Source organism: Brachycentrus maculatus, unplaced genomic scaffold (genome assembly GCF_059751285.1).
Source record: "Brachycentrus maculatus isolate JH-2025_06_01 unplaced genomic scaffold, ASM5975128v1 h1tg000059l, whole genome shotgun sequence".
Lineage (NCBI taxonomy): Eukaryota > Metazoa > Arthropoda > Insecta > Trichoptera > Brachycentridae > Brachycentrus > Brachycentrus maculatus.
The window spans coordinates 142,151-163,009 of NW_028280813.1; the positions used below are offsets into that span (position 1 = coordinate 142,151).

The following is a 20,859-nucleotide window of genomic DNA, read 5'->3' on the forward strand; positions in this document are numbered from 1 at the left end:
ATTTTTTTTCCATTTTTGCGCGCGGTATCTGAAGGAACATATTTGACTAAGAATAAGGACTAGAAGGAAAGTATATTTGCGAGTTCGGACATCATCAAATGTGACTGGTTACATACTAAAAGTTTAAGGTGCAGGTATTATCCTTGGCTCTACCCGACCCAGTTCCTCCAGGGTATGCTCGGCTACAACAGTCTAGAGACTAGAAGGTATGTGTATTTGATGAGGCATTTCTATCCATTGTTGTGCGGTATGATGGATAATCCTCAATGCATTTGGAGCATCGGTCTGTATGTTCCCGATATTAGCTAAGGACAGCGTCGGCATATATTGTTTCCCATTCGTATATACAGGACCAACCTGCCGATGGTCATGCCTGTAAGAAGACCAGCTAGTTCCTCCAGGGTATGCTCGCCTACAACAGTCTAGAAACTAGAAGGTATGTGTATTTGACGAGGCATTTCTATCCATTGTTGCGCGGTATGATGGATAATCCTGAAACTATCCGGAGCATCGGTCTGTATGTTCCCGATAGTTAGCTAAGGACAGCGTGGGCATAGATAGTTTCCCATTCCTATATACAGGAGCAACCTGCCGATGGTTATGCCTGTAGGAAGATATGCTGAACAATACCTGTTCCATGTGTCTGAGGGGGTATTCCCATAAGGGATTCTTCTACATCTTTATCAAGAATATTCTTGCTTCCTTTATAATTTTTATGTTAATATGTACGCTTTCAATTTTAGTATGTAATGTGTATGTTAATTATTACTAAATAAATTGAATCCAATTGAACTGAACTTTTACTTTGCTTTCATCCTTCCTTTGCCTATTAACGCGGGTGAGATACCGTACAGCCCACTGGTGTTAGACATGGCAGAAACATATTAAATAAAAGACCGCAGCGTCTGAAGACGTATTAATTTTATTTCAATTATTTAAAAAAAATTTAACACTAGAATATGCCACTTTAATGAATTTTATTTACATAAAAGACTTGTTTCGAAAACTCACAGATGTTTTCATCTTTTGGTAAAAATAAATTGGTCATTTTTAATGTATTTTTTTAAAATCCTTATCCGCACCCTGATGGTGCATAGGGCACTGCATCATATAAACGCAGTGTTATCATGAAGGAAAGGTGATCAGCCCTCCGCTTCAGGCACCAGTCCAGGGTAATATTGAATAAATATTAGGGTGAAAAAATCACTTTTATTTATTTGACCCCCCTTGGGAAACGAACCCGGGACCTCCAGAACGGCAGCCGAGCTGCTGACCATTACACTACGGAGGCGGATATTTATATTATATATATATTGGTAATTTTAATTAAGTTAAAATTTTTACCAAAAGATGAAAACATCTGTAAGTTTTCGTAACTAGTCGTAAATATAAATAAAACTCATTAAAGTGGTATATCAAGTGTTTAATTTTTGAAAAATAACAATCATGTCATTCCACAAAGTCAATGCCGAATCAATAAATAATATAATTTATTTCAAAACATTTTGCATAAAAAAATCACTATTGTCCGGCAAGCTAGTCGACCTTGGGACATTTTCTTGTAATTTTTCTACAACGCCGTCCGTGTCCAAAATATATAACTCATCTTCCGTCAAATCGAAGAGCTCAAATTGCGGAACGGCATTCGAAGCCTTCTGACCAATCACGAGAATGTGGGGATATCCCATTCTGAAAAGAGAAGATCAAATTTAGCCAAGATGAGAATGTGGAAGTCATAGGCTTGCTTAATTTACTTTATACACTGTGTTGACAACCAAATTTCTCATAATGTAGATCAAGGGTGGCCTTCCCGCGGCCCGCGGTCATGTCGCTCACTCCTTTCAAGAACGTCATAAATCAAAAAACTTGATTTCTCGGGAGAACTTTTTAACTAACTAACTAACCATCACGCCGCTTCCCCGCAGGGATAGGCAGAGAGAATAGAGCGCCACACCACTCTGTCCTTGCAAACATTCTCCGCCTCTTCCACGTTCATGCATCTCCTCATACATACCCGCCGATTGTTACGGCTCCTAACCTGACCACTTTCAAGTATTTGGCATACCTGATCGTGCCATGTTTTTCTCGATCTTCCTCTCCTTCTTTTCCCACTAACATTCGCCTCATAAATTTGTTTTACCGTTCTTTCCTCACTCATTCGTTCTACATGTCCGAACCATCTCAACACACCTTTCTTAATTTTATCGATAATGCTTATCTCAGCTTTGCATTCCTTCCTTATTTCACTATTCGTACATCTATCGTACATCGTTTTATCGCACATTCTTCTGAGAGATCGCATTTTGACTGCATTCAGTTATTATTATATAAATATATATGTATAATATATAACACACACACTAGGTGACCAAATTGGTTGACCCCGACGTTCCCGGTTAACTAAAATATTATGGAGGAATACAAAAATTCTAAGCTTTACAACCTTTTAGCTTCGAAAATCCTTTTGCCAATCGTCATTCCATGTCTGTCATCGATTATAATGTCTTCACGTATATTCTGACACTGCATATGTAATATTGAGTAAATCTCTTCAACCATGGGATTAGCGATTGTGTATTCTTTTGACCCTTCCTACAAAACAAAAATAATAATAAATTTAAAAAAATGAAAAGCGTCTGAAAGAATTTAAAAATTAATGTTTTGTTTACTGTAAGAAGATGAAAATATATGTACATATGATGTAATTTAAGTTTTAAAAAATGGTTTGTATTAAATGAAATATATATATATACATATATAAAACCCTTATCCGCACCCCAATGGTGCATAGGGCACTGCGTAATACAAACGCAGTGTTATCTTGATCGTTTACACATGAAGGAAAGGTGATCAGCCCTCCGCTTCAGGTACCAGTCTAGGGTAATATTCAATAAATAGTACAGTGAAAAAATCACTTATATTTATTTGACACCCCCTGGGAATCGAACTCAGGACCTCCAGAACGGTAGCCGAGCGTGCTGACCATTACACTACGGAGGCGGACATTTTAAAATAAAAAAAAATTAAAATTAAAAATTAAAAAAAAAAAAATTAAAAAAAAAAGAATGAATTAAAATATTGGTTTACCTTTGGGCCGATAATGCAAAGAGAGTATGGTGCAATGGGCTTTGGCCAACGGAGTTCTGTTTCCGTGGAAAGTACTTCCAGACTAGCGGCCAGAATTCGAGTTAGGCCCAGACCATAACAGCCCATATGCAAAGGCTCCTTAGAGACTAGATTGGCGTTCAACGGGGCCGAATACCGACTGCCAAGGAGAAAAGCATGACCAACCTAAAAATTTTAAATAAAAAAATCAATATTTGAATTGTGTATTAATCAAAGCTGACTAACCACTAAACCACACATTGTTGTAAGACCCCTCCCATGATTATACTCTGGCAGTCTGCCGCGCGACCCTCAGTATACTAACAAGTAGCCGCAACACCCAATTCCCATCTGTACAATGTTTGCAGGCGTCTCTCGCGCTCTACCTAAAGTAAGCAAATAGAACGCTCGCAAGCGTCTCCCGCTCTCTACCGACAGTATGGAAAAGGACCCTAATTATACTCTGGCAGTCTGCCGCCCGACCCTCAGTATACTAATCACAAGTAGCCGCAACACCCAATTCCCATCTGTACAATGTTTGCAGGCGTCTCTCGCGCTCTACCTAAAGTAAGCAAATAGAACGCTCGCAAGCGTCTCCCGCTCTCTACCGACAGTATGGAAAAGGACCCTAATTATACTCTGGCAGTCTGCCGCCCGACCCTCAGTATACTAATCACAAGTAGCCGCAACACCCAATTCCCATCTGTACAATGTTTGCAGGCGTCTCTCGCGCTCTACCTAAAGTAAGCAAATAGAACGCTCGCAAGCGTCTCCCGCTCTCTACCAACAGTATGGAAAAGGACCCTAATTAAACTCTGGAAAATATTGATATTGAATATTCTGTAAGCGACTCTTCTTTGTCAATTTTGAGTTCCGTATCAGAAGAAGCACATCCCAGTCGGCCTCACGATGAATGGACAGAGATTGAACTGTTATATTTTATTTGAAAAGTGGATGAACCTTGAATAAAACATTTAAAAATGTTTTTTGAAACACTTTCTATAAAAAAAGTCTAGCATTAAGTGGTAAATATAGAGTTCTACAAACGAAACACCCAATTTATGAATAAATTTTTGGCATTCAGATTATAGAAGTCCAGATGGCACTGGGGCAGTGCCAACAATGCCCCCATTCAACCTGCCTCCACGGCAGGCAGCTGCTCGCGAGTCTTGCGGTCAGCATCCTCGCAGCAAGCCCCGCAGTCCAGCTCTGCGGAGACTGTGGTACCGCAGGACCGGCACCTGAGAAGCACGTCCTCCCCGATGGACGTAGGATAGTGATACTCATGGGACAGACTCCCACCCATAGTCCCCGAGTCCGCCTGGACTGTGGAAACAAACACATTATGGTATATTTCACTATATTTCAATTTTAAATCGAGCCTGCGATATGTGCAATGAAATGCTTAATGAAATGGACATCAATAACGTTTCTTTTAATACGTTTAAAAGAAACATTGTTGATGTCTATTTGACCAGTTGATAAAGAAATTTTCTATATAGTTTTACTTTTATGACAGTTTATTTAAATTGTTTTATTTTTAGATTACTTGGTGGAAACCTATAATTGAAAATGGTATTTTTGTGTATTATATCATATTATGTTATTTTTGTCGAAATATTCTGTTAGTTTTCCAATTTAAAAAGAATTATTAAAAAAAAAAAATTATATTTGAAGCACTAACTTTAGTCTGCCTCCGTAGTGTAATGGTCAGCACGCTCGTCTATTATTCTGGAGGTCTCGGGTTCGATTCCCAGGGGGGGTCAAAAAAATATATGTGATTTTTTCACTGTAATATTTATTCAATATTACATTATATGACGCAGTGTTATCTTGATCGATTACACATGAAGGAAAGATGATCAGCCCTCCGCTTCAGGTACCAGTCCAGGGTAATATTGAATAAATATGACAGTGAAAAAAATCACTAATATTTATTTTACCCCCCTTGGGAATCGAGCCCGGGACCTCCAGAACGGTAGCCGAGCATGCTGACCATTAAACTACGGAGGCGGACGTACAATTTACAATTTAAGTAAATACAAGTTACAATTTCAGTAAATAAAAAAAAAGACATAAATCCTTGTACATAATAGGCAAGGAAAATATTCTAAAGGTGGAGACTGACCGGAGCATTTGGTCGTAACGTAACACATTGCGATGTGAGCATTCAGGCAGCCAGTACAGCGAGCCGAGCACACCATCCCTAGTTTCATATGCTTGATGATTCGCCGCGAGCGATGTTAGGACGTTATGTTACGACGACATGCTCCGGTCAGTCTCCACCTCAAGGCAACTAACAAATATTTTTAAAAAACCTTACCTCTTATAAACTGAATGCCTATATCTTGGAATATCTTGTGGTAAACGTCGCTGATGAGGTTGTACGTTTGCATGGAAGACTCCTCATCCTTGTCGAAGGTATACAGGTCCTTCATGAGAAACTCCCGGCAGCGTATCAAGCCGTAGCGGGGCCGCATTTCATCGCGGAACTTACTACCAATCTAGCAACAACATGCAAAGAACATTAACCTTTTAAACGCGTTAACTTTGTTCCTAAGAGACGCTCGTGCGCGGCGGTATTTCGCCGTTTTTTAAATTATTACTTTTATCATGTATTTAGTTATGAAACGATTTATTTTCCTAAACAAAAACGTTCAATGGGATTCATTGTGCCTATAATACACGTGTGTCACATTATTCTTGAAATATATCGTAATATAAATAAATTAGATCGTAACATAAATAAATCAAAGCACGCATCGTGTGTCACTCTTACCCACTGACGATGCGTAGCGTCGAGAGTGAGACAGATATAGGGCATGATTATGGCGCGGACTAATTACCGACCGCAAGAAAAATCAGGGATCTGTTGTTTTATTTATCCTTGTGATGTTACAAATTATTAGTCAGATATTTCAACAGATGTCATAAGCTCCCTCGGCCGTATTATTTTCATGACGTATTATTTTATCCAAAGTTCCACACCATGAAAAAATCCCTCCAAGTTGAACTGAGGTTCGAAACTTGGAGCAAAGTGAAAACACAAACGCTTATGTCAGCCGCGTATGGGGCATGTCTTGTTAAAACACATACGCTTATGCGAGCCGCGTGGATCCGGTTAAATCATATTATTTTTTGACATCTCATCAAAGATGATGAAGAACATGGAAGTCTGGGCATTTACAGGGGGTGACGACCGTCATAGGCTGGTTTAAGTGATCACTTTAAATTTATATAAAACCCTTATCCGCACCCCAATGGTGCATAGGGCACTGCTTCACATTGATATTGATCATTTACACATGAAGGAAAGGTGATTAGCCCTCCGCTTTATGTACTAGTCCAGGGTAATATTGAATAAATATTACAGTGAAAAAATCACTTATATTTATTTGACCCCCCCTGGGAATGGAACCCGGGACCTCCAGAACACTACACTACGGAGGCGGATCACTTTACACATGTGTAACATTCACCAATTCTACCCATTATTGACAACCACACTTTTTAAATTCTTGGAAGTTCTATATAAATGAACCAATTTTGAAACGTTGTTCTTGAATCACTAGAACTTCACTAGAGACATCTATTGGCGAGATGAAAGAAGCTTTTTACTGAGCAGAAACTCTTATATTAGTATGTGAGGTCCGAATCCTGGATCACACACATGAGAAACGCCAGAAAATATCCAGACTTCCATTTTCTTCTTCATCTTTGATGAGATGTCAAAAAATAATATGAAGGATACTCCTGTAATTGGAGATAATCCAGTTTGTGAACAAGTATTTGGACACACTCAAAATTTTCGTTTTTATTATTTAAGCTTATAATTTTACCAGATAATTTATTTACAATTATTTGGACACATATCCAGTGGAGCATAAGACGAATTGATGCAGTGTTATCATATGAGAAAAGATGGATACATACTTGGTACAGCATCAGTGGAAGTTGCTTTGAAGACACAGGAGAAACACTGGCTATCAAATCGGTCATCATCTCTTCATGGGTCTGAAAAAAATTAGTAAAATTTAGCTTAATTTTTCGCTAGTCAAATTTGCAAAAATGATAATTTCATATATGCAAGTACAAATAAATTATTTTGCATTAAGGATTAGAGGACAAAAGACCTAGCTTAATCTTTTAAATTTTATTTACAACATTTTAAGTGTGTCAAATGGTATGAAAATAAATATTAATGATTTTCACTCTAATATTTATTTAGTATTACCCGGGACTGGTCCCTGAAGCGCAGGAGTGATCACCTTGCCTTTGTGTGTTGACGATCAAGATAACGCTGTATTTATATGATGCACCATCGGGGTGTGGATAAGGGTTTAAATTTAATATTTCACTATTTGACTTTTTCAATGACAGATCGCGCTCGAGTCATATAATATTATTTAATATTACCCCGGACTGGTCCCTGAAGCGCAGGAGTGATCACCTTGCCTTCATATAAGTATTGATCAAGATAACACTGTGTCAATACGATGCAGCGCCCTATACACCATTGGGTGCGGATAAGAGTTAGAAGAAGTAGAAAAAGACATGCAGACATGCCGATACTGCACTAGTAACTAGAAGGTAGACATGCGGCATCTCACCGGGCTGATGATGTACTTCCTCCCGTGCCTGTCGGTGGTCCTCATGAGCTCAGGGCTGTCGTCCAGCCGGCCGCTGCGCGCCCACAGCTCCTCGGGCGCCAGCAGCGGCAGCGCCACCCGCTGCGCGCCGGCCTGCTGCAGCCGCCGCTCCACCAGCCGCGCCAGCTTACCGAGGCTCCTCGTCGCCAGCGGGAGGAGGGACAAGCACCCGGAGCCGCCGGGCCGCACCAAACCCAGCTCCAGGAGCAGCTAGAAGACTGGATAGTCATAACTAACCCAAAACACTACACCACGCCACACGCCACATCAGGCAAACACATTTTAACTAACTAACTAACTAACTAACCATCACGCCGCTTCCCCGCAGGGGTAGGCAGAGAGAATCGAACGCCACACCACTCTGTCCTTGCAAACATTCTTTGCCTCTTCTACATTCATGCATCTCCTCATACATACCCGACGATTATTACGACTCCTGACCCGGCCGCTTTCAAGTATTTGACATACCTGATTGTGCCAAGTTTTCCTCGGTCGTCCTCTGCTTCTTTTTCCAACTACATTTGCTCCATAAATTTGTTTAACCGTTCTTTCTTCACTCATACGCTCCACATGTCCAAACCATCTCAACACACCTTTCTTAATTTTATCGATAATGCTTTTCACATTTCATTTTGAGCTTAATAGTATTTTTACTCTTTCTTGTTATTATATATATTATATTTTGCTGTATAAAATGTGAAATCAGTAATCAGCCTCATTATCGGCTCCTTATATTGTATTTTATTATTATTTTTGTTAATGGCTGTTGATTTCCAATAATTAAATAAATAAATAACTTGGCAGGAATCTTTTATTGAAAATACCATCAAAAAAACTAACTCAAGTTGCGGCTGTTTGGCATAACACGGCTCAAAGCATTCTTATACCTGGCCTCTATCACATACAATCACAGATACAATCACAGACTTTGCTCCATCTCTTTCCTCTACCGAGATATTCATTATCCAAATAGCCGCAAAATTTTATTAATTTGATACATGTGTTGGCAAAAAGCATCATTTTAAGTCAACTTAACTTACTAACTAACTAACCATCACGCCGCTTCTCCGCAGGGGTAGGCAGAGAGAAGAGAACGCCACACCACTCTGTCCTTGCAAACATTCTTCGCCTCTACCACGTTCATGCATCTCCTCATACACACCCGCCGATTGTTTCGACTCCTGACCTGACCACTTTCAAGTATTTGGCATACCTGATCGTGCCATGTTTATATACCCTCTACATATATCGTAGTCGTACAGGAGAAAGTGACCAACTAACAAAAGGTAAAATGGGCCATTTAAGTCACTTTTGCTTAGGAACAAAATAAACACCAATTTTAATTAAATTGAAAACTTGAATAATCCACTGAATTGAGTTTTATTTTATTTACGACTAGTTTCGAAAACGACAATTGTTTACATCTTCTGGTAGAAATTAAAACTAACGAATAAAAATATATTTAGGTGTATATATAGGTTGATAAATATAGGGAGGGGGGTTAAGGAACAACATTTTTTGTAAAAGGAAACATTGATAATAATGGTGACGTAGTTTGAAACAGTATATTATTAATTATTGTTTTATCTAATTTAAATTTTTATGTATTTCTAAATTTTCTAAATTATTCATGACTTGACATTTATTTATTTGACCCCCCTACCTATATTTATTAACCTATATATACACCTAAATATATTTTTATTCGTTAGTTTTAATTTGTACCAGAAGATGAAAACAATTGTCGTTTTCGAAACTAGTCGTAAATAAAATAAAACTTAATTCAGTGGATTAATTAAGTGTTTAATTTTAATAAAATAATCATGTCATTCCACAAAGTTAATGCCGAATCAATAAATAATACCAATGCAGTTAGTCATCTTTACCAAGTCAATATATTATACTTCCAAGTTTAAAATCCTTTGGGATGTTTTTCAGGGCAATATTAAGCTAGTAAGATATCAAATAGTCAATGATCACGGTTTTGTAAAAAATGTACTCGGTCAATTTCTCCTGTATGACTACGGTATATACTATACTATAAAATTGTTTTTTCATTATAACATTTATTCAATATTACCCTGGGTCTTATATTATATAACTATTTGTGTAATGGTCAGCACGCTCGGCTACCGTGCTGGAGGTCCTGTGTTCGATTCCCAGAGAAGAAGGTCAAATAAATATATCGCTCACTCCTTTCAAGAACGTCATAAATCAAAAATCGTCAATTTTGAGTTGGGCATGTTTTCGGAATGCCCGGAAAATGTATTATATCCCAGCAAAAGAGGCATATTTTAAAATTAATATTTACCCGCTACAGGGCAGAAAATGTTGTTTTTGCATTTTGATGAAAAGGTATTGTTTAATTATTTTTTTAAAATATAATAAATATTTTTCAAATGGAGAAAAAACCTTCAGGTTTTACCTAAAAAGATCTGTTGCATAGTAAAAAGTTCAGTAAGTGGCTTCATATTTATTTTTAATACATTGTGTTATATTTTTAAACTTTAAGAACGTTCTCCTGAAAAATCAAGTTTTTTGATTTATGACGTTCTTGAAAGGAGTGAGCGATAAGTGATCTTTTCACTCTAATATTTATTCAATATTACTCTGGACTGGTAACTGAAGCGGAGGGCTGATCACCTTTCCTCCATTTGTTAATGATTAAGATAACACTGCGTTTATATGATGCAGTGCCCTATGCACCATGGGTGCGGATAACGGTTTATAAAAAAAATCTAAAAAGATGGGAGGTACCTAACGTGCGAGTCCACTTTCACAAACAGTTATAGAAAAATCGTTTAGTTAAATCTAATTTTATAGGGAAAACTGGGATTCAAGTTTAAACGTAAACTAACCTAACTTTTATGTACCTTTTGGCTTTTCGATGTTATTTCCTGATGTTTAACTGTAGCATTTTTTGGAGTAACAATTAATGGTTGGAATATTTTAGATAAATACTTCATATTCATAAATTTTGTTTATTTTAGCTCCGTGCTTTTTTGACATTTATTACCATAGACAGGTAAATTAGTTTGAATGTCAATTTTGACGTTTCGTCGGTTTGTAGGCGGCGTTCAGTAATGAATATGGTGGGGTGATCAGGGATCTGTTGATCATATGTGAAAATAACATCATAATAATAATGGATAATTTATATAGAGCTATTTTGAATGAAATACACCTAAGTAACTTCTCTGCTAACTTTAATTAAATGTATATGCCTCTAGCGAAAAATCGAGTGATTTTGCCTAGAATTTTCACTCATGAATTACGTGAAATTAGTCACTTTGAACATAAAGGGTAAATCCACTCACGAGTAGGCATAGGCTATAGAACTTAAAAAGTTGAAGCCTGAGTAGGGTCACAATAAGCGGTGTTGCATAAGCTGGAGCTTGATTTCAGAGTCACTTGGACGTTAGGTAATTTAAAAAAAGCAGGGATCTAAACTTAAACTCTTCTCTCCAGATTTTAGGACCTGGCAGTGAAAACATTTAAAATCTTTGACTATTCATGCAGTTACTTAAATGATACACAGAAGAAAAAAATAAGCTTATTTATTTCAAAACTTCAACACTTTTCAACTACAAATTAGAATACCCCTCAATAAGAAGAGCCATCCATACAATTAGAGGCTACATAAGACATACGAGCCGAGGCCTATGCAGCCGATTTAAATTTAATTATTCAGAGATCTTAAGGCACTTTTCCTGCCAACAAGAATTCTTGAAGATGTAGCCTCAAACACACTCAAGTAACATATTGTCATCTCAACATAGAAGAAGTGGAATATACAAGTCTGGGTACTTACAGGGCTTATCACCTGACAGGCTTATGGCTGGTCAAGTGATCACTCGAACATTTTAGCAATAACCATTCAACCACACTACTCATATTCTTGAAACTCATAAATGTATCATTTAAATCTCACGTCAGTGAGTGAGTTCGCGGCAGCATCTATGGTTGATTTGAAAAAGCTTTTATTTCAAGGAGACACTTTTATTTAAATGTATGCAAGACCTTTACCTTAGTGGCAATGGGCAGGACATATTGCAAAACAGGACTCCACAAGATGGACCCCAAAATTTTAAGATGGAGATGTCGAAAGACCCACAAAAGTGATGGTCCGACGACATAGTCACTGTGCGGGGTAGAAACTGGCAGAAAGCAGCAAGCGACCGAAGGAAATGGAAAGATATGGAAGCCCTATATCCAACAGAGGACAGAGGGCTCACGAAGAAGAAGAAAACCCTTACCGAATTATTCTACATTCTGGGAGACGCCAGAAAACAAGATTTTCTACTTTTTATACAGCTTATTATTTGACTAGTTATTTTATTCACATGTATGTAAACAGTTGAGCAATTTAAAAGTTTATATTGTGCAACATATCGCTCACTCCTTTCAAGAACGTCATAAATCAAAATACTTGATTTTTCAGGAGAACGATTTGAAAGTTTAAAAATATAATACAATGTATTAAAAATAAATATAAAGCCACTTATTAAACTTTTTACTGTGCAACAGATGTTTTTAGTTAAAACCTGAAGGTTTTTTCTCCATTTGGAAAATATTTAATTTATTTATAAAAATAATTAAACAATACATTTTCTTCAAAATTCAAAAACAACCTTTTCTGCCCTGTAGCGGGTAAATATTAAGTTAAAATATGCCTCTTTTGCTGGGATATAGTACATTTTCTGGGCATTCCGAAAACATGCACAACTGAAAATGGTCGATTTTTGACTTATGACGTTCTTGAAAGGAGTGAGCGATATGTGATATCATGTCACATGTGTTATGTTATATTATGTGAGTGATGGGTCAACGTGTGTTTCTTTAAAAACTGTTTCCTGGTACATTTATATGCACACTCCGAGCATTAGAATGGTTTCTCACCAGTATGCGTTAAAATGTGTGCGTCTAAATTACTTTTATTGGAAAACTTCAACGAACACTCTGTACATGAGAACGCTTTGTCACCAGTATGAGTTAGCATGTGATTTTTTAGCAAGGGTTTGTTTATACATTTGTATGTGCATTCCGGGCACGAGATCAATTTCTCACTATGGGTTAATATGTGCGCTTTTAAATTACTTTTATTTGAAAATTTCAATGAACACTCTGTGCATGAGAACGGTTTCTCACCAGTGTGGGTCAACATGTGTTTCTTTAATAGCGGTTTGTTGGCACATTTATATGCACACTCTGTACATGCAAACGGTTTCTCACCAGTGTGGGTTAATTTGTGCGCTTTTAAATAATATTTGTTTGAACATGTGTATGTGCAGTACGTGCATGAGAACGGTTTTTTGCGTATCGTATGGCTCAACATGTGCTTTTGTAAGTAAATTTTTCTTAAACCTTTATATGAACACTGTGTGCATGAAAAGATTTTCTCACCATCGTGGGTTAGCATGTGTTTTTTTAGATAATATCTGGTTAAACATTTATATGTACACTTTGTGCACGAGAACATTTTCTCAGCTGCGTGAGTCAACATGTGCGCTTTTAAATTATGTTTGAACGAACATGTATACGCACACACTAAGCACGAGAACTGTTTTTTAGCAGCGTGTGTTAACATGTGTCTTCGTATGTACAGCTTTCGAGAACATTTATAAGTACATAGTGCACATGAGAACGGTTTCTCACCAGTATGGGTTAACAAATGCTTTTTTAAATAATTATTGCTTAAACCTTTATATGCACACTGTGTGCATGAGAACATTTTCTCAGTATTGTGGGTCAACATGTGTGCTTTTAAATTATGCTTGTTTGAACATTTATATGTACACTCTGTGCATGAGAAATATTTCTCCTCAGCATGAGTCAACATGTGTCTTTGTATGTATAGTTTTCGAGAACATTTATATGTACACAGTGCGCATGAGAACGGTTTCTCACCAGTATGGGTTAACAAATGTTTTTTCAGATAAATACTTCTTAAACCTTTATATGTACACTGTGTGCATGAGTACATTTTCTCACTGTTGTGGGTTAACATATGTGCATTTAAATTGTGTTTGATTAAACATTTAAATGTACACTCTGAGCAAGAAAACGGTTTCTCGTCAGTGTGAGTTAGTAAGCCGCTTTTAATTTCTTTTTCGGAATAATTTGATTTTTTTCTGATCTTCGTTACATCTGAAAGGGAAAAATAGACGATTAGTTGCAATTCAAATTGAACTACGTTTACTTTAAATACAAACGCAGATTTTCTCGATACAAAAACACACCTAAAATTAAATTTTATATAGTTATTTCTAGGTGGTATGGTACCGGAATTGTATAACGTGAAAAAATCATACATTGGCAAATGATATTTTTTTGTACTTATAACCAGGAAAGAAGAAGAACGGCAAAAAGAAAGGCAAGTCCACAGACAAGCCTTCGCTTGTCGAAACAGCTAATACAAATGAATCAGTAAAAATCATTAATGATATTTCGACATATACCTATTAACACTATTTTTATAATTGTATTATAAACAGTGATTTGAATAAAAATATCTTCGCGACTTTTTAGAGTAGAAAGCAGCAGATTATTATACGAAAAAAATACATACTAGAGATTTCTCGAACTTTGCGAGCCAAACATTCTTGTTTAATATCTGGCTGATATATGTCTATTTCATCAAAGATATCTCTGTATTCTGTTTTCTTTTGTAGTTCAGTACTGGTTCCTGGTTTATTTTCGAGCAGTACTACATCTCCAGTATGAAGAGCATCATATTCACTTCCTGGCTCGGCCTTGATAATAGGAACCTCCGGGTACATAAATTCCTCCTTTACAGCGCAATATGATGAAGTATTACTAATTACTTTATCAGAATCTGGTTCGCTCAAGTGGAAAGTATCATAATCGATTCCTGATTCCGCATTGATAATAGGTACTTCCATAACGAACTCCTCTTTTACACCGAAATATTCTGGAATATTACTAATGACTTTATCAGATTCTGGTTCACTTTTAAGTAGGTCCGCTTCCTCGGTAGACACTTCCGGTTCAGCTTTGATGCAAGCTGAAGGGATATCCATTGCCCATTAGAGATAACACCTGTAAGTATTTATGCTCAGTAAATTTATGTGGTTTGACTTTGTGAGGAATAAAGAGATAGGGCGTAGGATGCAGCAAATTTTGGTCAAAACTGTCGTCAGGAAAAGACGATTCATTTGGCTTGAATTCCAAAAGAGGAATAATTGCGTGTAGTCCCTGACTAAAGCATTTGCCGTGCACACGTTGAGTTGAAGTATAAAAGGGCGTACACTTACTGATAACAAGGAAGTGGAGCGAAATTAAACTCTTGTATTTACAGGACCTCGACAAGAACTTTTTAAATTACTATGTGTGAAATATTATACACTATATTAGTACTGTTCTACAAGACTGACAGAGAAAGGACAGATAAACGGCTATGGATAAGTGATAGATAATCTGCTTTGTGGTACCTACTGTGATGTTAAACCGGGGTCTATAGTTGTACGTTGTATGAATCCAAATCAAAGATATTTTTGGACAAAATCACACTTTGAAATATTTACGAGTATTTTTCTAGGTCCAAAAATGAATTGGTGTTGCAGCTACAACAAATCTGACTTGACTGAAAGGAATTCTTAGAACTTTTATAATAAATAATATTAATAAAAACACTTTAGATAGGTACCCTTCATATCTTTTATTCAAGGAATAAAATTTATTGGGTATAAAAAACAACTCTTATAAATCCTTATATATGCTCAAAAACAAAAACACGTGCTCAAAAATATACATACACAAAAATTCATCTCACACTCACACCCACACCACATTAGAGCAACTAGGGACGCACTTACTCTTCCCAAACTGAGAACCACGTCAACACAACGGTATCATTTCTTTAAGGGTGACTGTTTATATAAAGAAGTGCCGATTTACAGTGGCTATTGCAACGTGGGCCTTGGAATGTAATGTCATGTAAATACATGAGTAAACTAAATGTACGTGTGTCTAAATTAATCAATGTTACGATGTAAATAAATAATTATATCATGTAAATAAATAAATGAATGTACCTATGCAAATAAATAAATAAATAAGGTATAATGTTAAGTTATATGCTCATTTTATTTGAGTGATGGGTCAACACATGTTTGTTTAACAACGGTTTCTTGGTACTTTTATATGCACACTCCGTACATGAGAACGGTTTCTCACCAGAATGAGTTCTCATATGTTTCTTTAATAAAGGTTTGTTGGTACTTTATATGCACACTCTGAGCATGAGAACGGTTTCTCATTACCGTGGGTCAACATGTGTACTTTTAAATTACTTTTATCTGAACATTTAAATTGACACTTCGAACAGGAAAACGGTTTCTCACCAGTGTGGATTAACATGTGGGTTTTTAAACACCATTTCCGCGTAAAATTTAAGCTACACACACTGCAAGTGATCAGTTCCTTATGAGTATGGATTAACATGTGTCTTTTCAAAGCTGGTTTAAGAGAACATTTATAAGTACATTTTGTACAAGAGAACGGTTTCATACTAGTATGAGCAAGCATGTGTGCTTTTAAATCATGTATATTTATACATGTATACGTACAATCTGTGCATGCCAATGCCTTCTCACGAAGGCTCGTTTTTGAACTCCTTGAATATTTAGATTGTTTTGCGGTCTTCTTAGAATCTGAAAGGAAATGAAAGAGATGAAAGTTGATGGATTGAATTAAACATCATTAATCAATTTATAGAAATAAGTTATTCAATATTTAATTTTATAAACGATTCTCCATATTCTTAATTGCTCGATTTCAATTTTATTTTAAAAATGGACACTATAATCTCCCACCACATTCCCAAGTCCTGTATATAAATTTTTGGTTCCTTAAAAAAACTCAAATAGGTATTAAATCAATCATGAAAAGATAAAAATTATTACTCTTATTCTGCAATCCAACCCAACTAAATTACCCCCCCCCCCTCACACACTTGCTATTTCTCCAACCTCTATCAGTAAAGATAATTATTTTTCCTTATTAATGCTTTAGTTTTTATTCAAACCAGCATCTGTAGATTCCGAAGCTATTAGTTAAAATGTAATACACAAGTCGTAAAAAACAAGTATTTTATTTATAATTTACAATTATTACTGATGATTTCAAAATCCCCATCGCATGTGAGTAAATGCTAACTAGTATGTACAATCCACCACCATGTTCTATTACCCAGGGTGAAAGTTACAGGAAAGTTAGTAACGCTACTTGAGGACTCCAGCCCCATCAGTAAACCAACCCGATTGCCAGGCCAACCTTACGCGCTGGGAGCAACTCAAAGGAAGAACACCAAGCAACCCGAGCTACGGAAGCGATCGTAACAAACATTTCGTAAACCTTAAGTTCAACCTGATAAGGGTAGACAAAAATAAAAAAAAAGACAAAATAAAAATGGACCTAAGTATTTTAAAATTTAAATAAAAGTACTGAATATAAAATTACGACTCAATTAAACGTTCAGCTTACTTCGGATTTCCGATGATTTCAAACATTCCTCTTTGATACTTGGATAATATATATCTATCTCAGAGAAAATTTCGCCCGACTCCTCCTTGTACTGAGAATCAACACTGGTCCCTGGTTCATTCTTGAGTAGTGGTTCTACCGCAGTATCACTTTCTGGTTCCGTCTTGACAAAAGAAACATCCGGATGGATAATCTCCTTCTTCACGACAGAATATGCTGGAATATTACTAATGACCTCATGAAACTCTGATTCATTCTCGAGTAATTCTTTTTTCTCGTTCAACTCTGGTTCATTCTCGAATAATTCTTTTTTCTCGGTTGATTCACCTCCCAGTTCGGCCTTGACACGAACTGAAGGGAGATCCATCTGTTCTTAAGAGTATCACCTTAAAATATTAATTTTTCATATGCGGTAATTCAATCACTGTCGATAAAACGTTTAATTTACATTCCTGGTATATTACAGCGCGGGTGTAAGCTGTGCGCATTTGAGTCAAGGTTAGACAATGATTTTCTCCACGTTGGTGTTGTCATATTTGTGTGAAAGCACTAAAAATAAAGAATCAATTAATACGTATGGATAATTATATATATTTATATTCACCAGTGGTCTATCAACTTATTTTACAGTATGATAAGCAGACGTCAAACTTAAACTACGCGATTTAAAACTCATTATTTTAAACCATAAATATATATATAAACGTTCATGTAGAGTATTTTGACTATCTTTTAATAACAATCCGTAAAAAATCACTAATTTCAGAATACCTAACCTATAAATCTTAATATTTGGAATACTGCTTAAAGCATTAGCTTTGCTTCGTATAAAAGGGCATAACACTTACCAATCATTGCAAATCAGTCAAGGCTTGGATTGCCTTCATACCTATAAAAACATACGGAGTACAGTGACTCTGTTTAGATAGTACTACATCAATTTTAATAACTAAAATCTCTTTTATTGGACAATTGTTGAACTGACTACTCTGTGATTTTTTTACAAAAAATGTATTTTATTATTTTGTTACCTCACTATACAGTAAAATACCTACATTATTAAGTAAGAATAAGGGCGTTTGTCTGCTACACGGGATTTCACCGTCCGGCAGTCCGGTTTTGAAAAATGAAAACGACTACGACAGTTAAGCGTGATCGAATTTACGCGCAACGTGTTCACGCACCGATCAAGAGCACCAATCCGAAGAATTATGGATAAAAGCACAAGCCAATCATCGTTTTTAAACGCTAACTGACGTGCCGGACGGTAAAATTCCGTGTAATTACGGGTAGTGGACAAGCGCCCTACCTAGGACACCTACAAAGTATGAAAATACGCTCTAAGGTAGAGACTAAAAACCTGGTTATTAATGTACTTATCTATAGCCACGTGTCTTTCTGTCACCCATTTTGAGTCATTATTAAAAGTTAATGCATAGCAATTCGAAGCTTGACTGCTTCACAAAAATTGGTAAGTGGAAGCTCTTTTATTCATCAGCATAACGTGAGTTATACGTGTGCTTTACACGGACGTTTTGACATCTTAATATAGATAAAGAATATGGAAGTATTCATCTGTTGATTTGTCAAAAATAATTTATAAAATTAACTCCTAATTGGAGATAATCCAGTTATGAACTACACACTCAAAATGTTGTAAATATTATTTTACAGATTACCATAAAGGAGTAAATTGAATTTTTTTCCATGAATTTTCAAGTATAGTGGTTGAATAGATATGAAAGACTGGTAAACACGTATCTGACGTCCGTTTTTCAATTTGCCTGATCGAATAATGCCAAATTACGACTAGAGCCTTTTGTTATCTTCTCCCTGAGCCATGTCAGGTCCCCCCAACGTTGGCAATCACTGTGGCGAAGGTTTCTCTGTCTTACGACCCGGAACAGCTCCACACATGTCTCATCCAAGCTTGACATGAAGTACATTTTGATTTTTTGAAAGAAAAAAGCCCTAGTTACGCATATAACATAACAATACATAATATCGACCTAATTTCCAAAGTATTCGTACCAATATTTACAGGTATAATCACCTAAAGAATAAATGGATCTCAGTTCAGCTCGTGTAAAGGTTGAACGGGAGGATGCGTCGATTGAGGAAGAGAGAACTCGTTCTGAAGTACAATACCCAATCATATTTAGTGAAATAAAAATACTAACTAAAATAAACGAACACCATCCTGTCAATCAAGAAAGTTTGGAATTTTTGCGCAAAACGGAAAAAATCTCCGGCAAGTATTTTTTGTATTTTTCATGTGTTCTTAAACATCGCTTACAGGTGGCCCTTCACCGTTATGTACGAGTACATTTGTTAATCTATGTGATACGGGCAAGCAGAGAATTGAATTATTGACAACAGGATTAAAGTACAAACTTTAATGAATTAATTCAGCAGTTACTGTCCATTTTTATTAAAATTTTTACTGATAAATACCACTATTTCAAAATCTATTGTTACGTGTGCATTTAGCGTATTTGATAATGATCCTGGATGCATCGAAACTCGTATCACAATATATTTAAGAGATATGGTATTTATCTAGTAATATTTAAATTAAAGAAGAATTAAAGTATTCAAGAAATAAAATCAATTTCTTTATCTTTTATACGTACTATATTTAGAATTTATGTTATCAATCTTATATTTTATAATACCATTTCATAATGACTTTATTTTTCATTTCAGACACGAGGAAGATTAGAAAAAAATATAAATGTTTAGAAAAAAAACGTTCATCTAAAAAGATTTTGAATACCCACTTACCTAGCCGTGCTGATGAGATTCCGTTCTCTTGTGCAGATTGCAAATATAAATGTTTAGAGATAGAGAAATTCAAAACACACATATTAACCCATACTATTGAGAAATCGTTCTCAGGTGCGGAGTGTACATTAAAATGTTTAAAGGAATCGTCTTCGAATACGGACATGTCGAAACATACTAATGGAAAACCAGATTCCTGTACGGAGTGTACTTTTGAATGTCCGTTTAAATCGCCTTTTAAAACACAAACCAAGTATCCGTTTTACTGCGCAAAGTGTAAATATTTATGTTCTCGTGACTCTATGTTAAAATCACACATGGCTCAGCATGCTCGTGAGGATACGTTCATGTGCCCAAAATGTTTTTGTGTATGTTTGAACCAATCGGATTTATTAGAACACCAGCTCATTCATAAAGATCATAAAACGTTTTCGTGTACGCGGTGTAAATATAAATGTTCAAGCGAGGTTTGTTTAGAAAAACATATGTTAAGTCATATCGTTGAGAACTCATTCTCGTGCACAGAGTGTACGTATAAATGTAGTATGAAACTATTGCTAAAGAAGCACATGCTAACCCATCTTTCTCAGAACATAGTATAATGTTCATACATATAATGGAGTCTCAACATACGATAAATCGCAACTTCATTTTCTTTACACCCAGTTAACAGATTTATATTATCCACTGACACTTCGTGATGGAATTGCATTTTTAATTTATTATTAGATTAAAACCAATATTTTTAGCTTTTCCACTTTTTTTATTTGACCAGCAACCGGGTTTCGTCGTTACCGACATCATCAGACTGGTCTGA

General features: G+C 36.1%; 2 protein-coding genes and 1 long non-coding RNA gene across 5 annotated transcripts; 1 reads left to right on the plus strand and 2 right to left on the minus strand.

The window, feature by feature from the left end:
- Positions 1 to 1,385: 1,385 nt before the first annotated feature.
- Positions 1,386 to 10,804, minus strand: ProRS-m (prolyl-tRNA synthetase 2-like protein, mitochondrial). Its single transcript, XM_088256255.1, has 8 exons — positions 10,628 to 10,804; positions 7,716 to 7,964; positions 7,039 to 7,119; positions 5,429 to 5,609; positions 4,247 to 4,431; positions 3,088 to 3,291; positions 2,444 to 2,592; positions 1,386 to 1,689 (listed from the first exon to the last, which is right to left on the minus strand). The coding sequence occupies exons 1-8, from the start codon at positions 10,724 to 10,726 to the stop codon at positions 1,491 to 1,493; spliced, it is 1,347 nt and encodes a 448-aa protein (XP_088112381.1). The 5' UTR covers positions 10,727 to 10,804; the 3' UTR covers positions 1,386 to 1,490.
- Positions 10,805 to 13,345: 2,541 nt separating this feature from the next.
- On the minus strand, positions 13,346 to 18,122 carry LOC148311667 (uncharacterized). Of its 2 annotated transcripts, XM_088256256.1 has the most exons (4): positions 17,259 to 18,122; positions 16,343 to 16,426; positions 14,323 to 14,813; positions 13,346 to 13,901 (listed from the first exon to the last, which is right to left on the minus strand). In XM_088256256.1, the coding sequence occupies exons 1-3, from the start codon at positions 17,623 to 17,625 to the stop codon at positions 14,671 to 14,673; spliced, it is 594 nt and encodes a 197-aa protein (XP_088112382.1). In that variant the 5' UTR covers positions 17,626 to 18,122; the 3' UTR covers positions 13,346 to 13,901; positions 14,323 to 14,670. The 2 variants fall into 2 exon arrangements, 1 of the variants encoding a protein (XP_088112382.1); XR_015837212.1 differs by lacking the exons at positions 16,343 to 16,426; positions 17,259 to 18,122 and adding an exon at positions 15,029 to 15,136.
- A 550-nt stretch (positions 18,123 to 18,672) lies between these two features.
- On the plus strand, positions 18,673 to 20,822 carry LOC148311668 (uncharacterized). 2 transcript variants are annotated; one of them, XR_015837214.1, is made up of 3 exons: positions 18,673 to 18,729; positions 19,302 to 19,509; positions 19,965 to 20,822. It is a non-coding gene; the product is annotated as an uncharacterized LOC148311668 (long non-coding RNA). The 2 variants fall into 2 exon arrangements; XR_015837213.1 differs by having other exon boundaries at positions 18,697 to 18,729; positions 18,933 to 19,509.
- Positions 20,823 to 20,859: the final 37 nt, after the last annotated feature.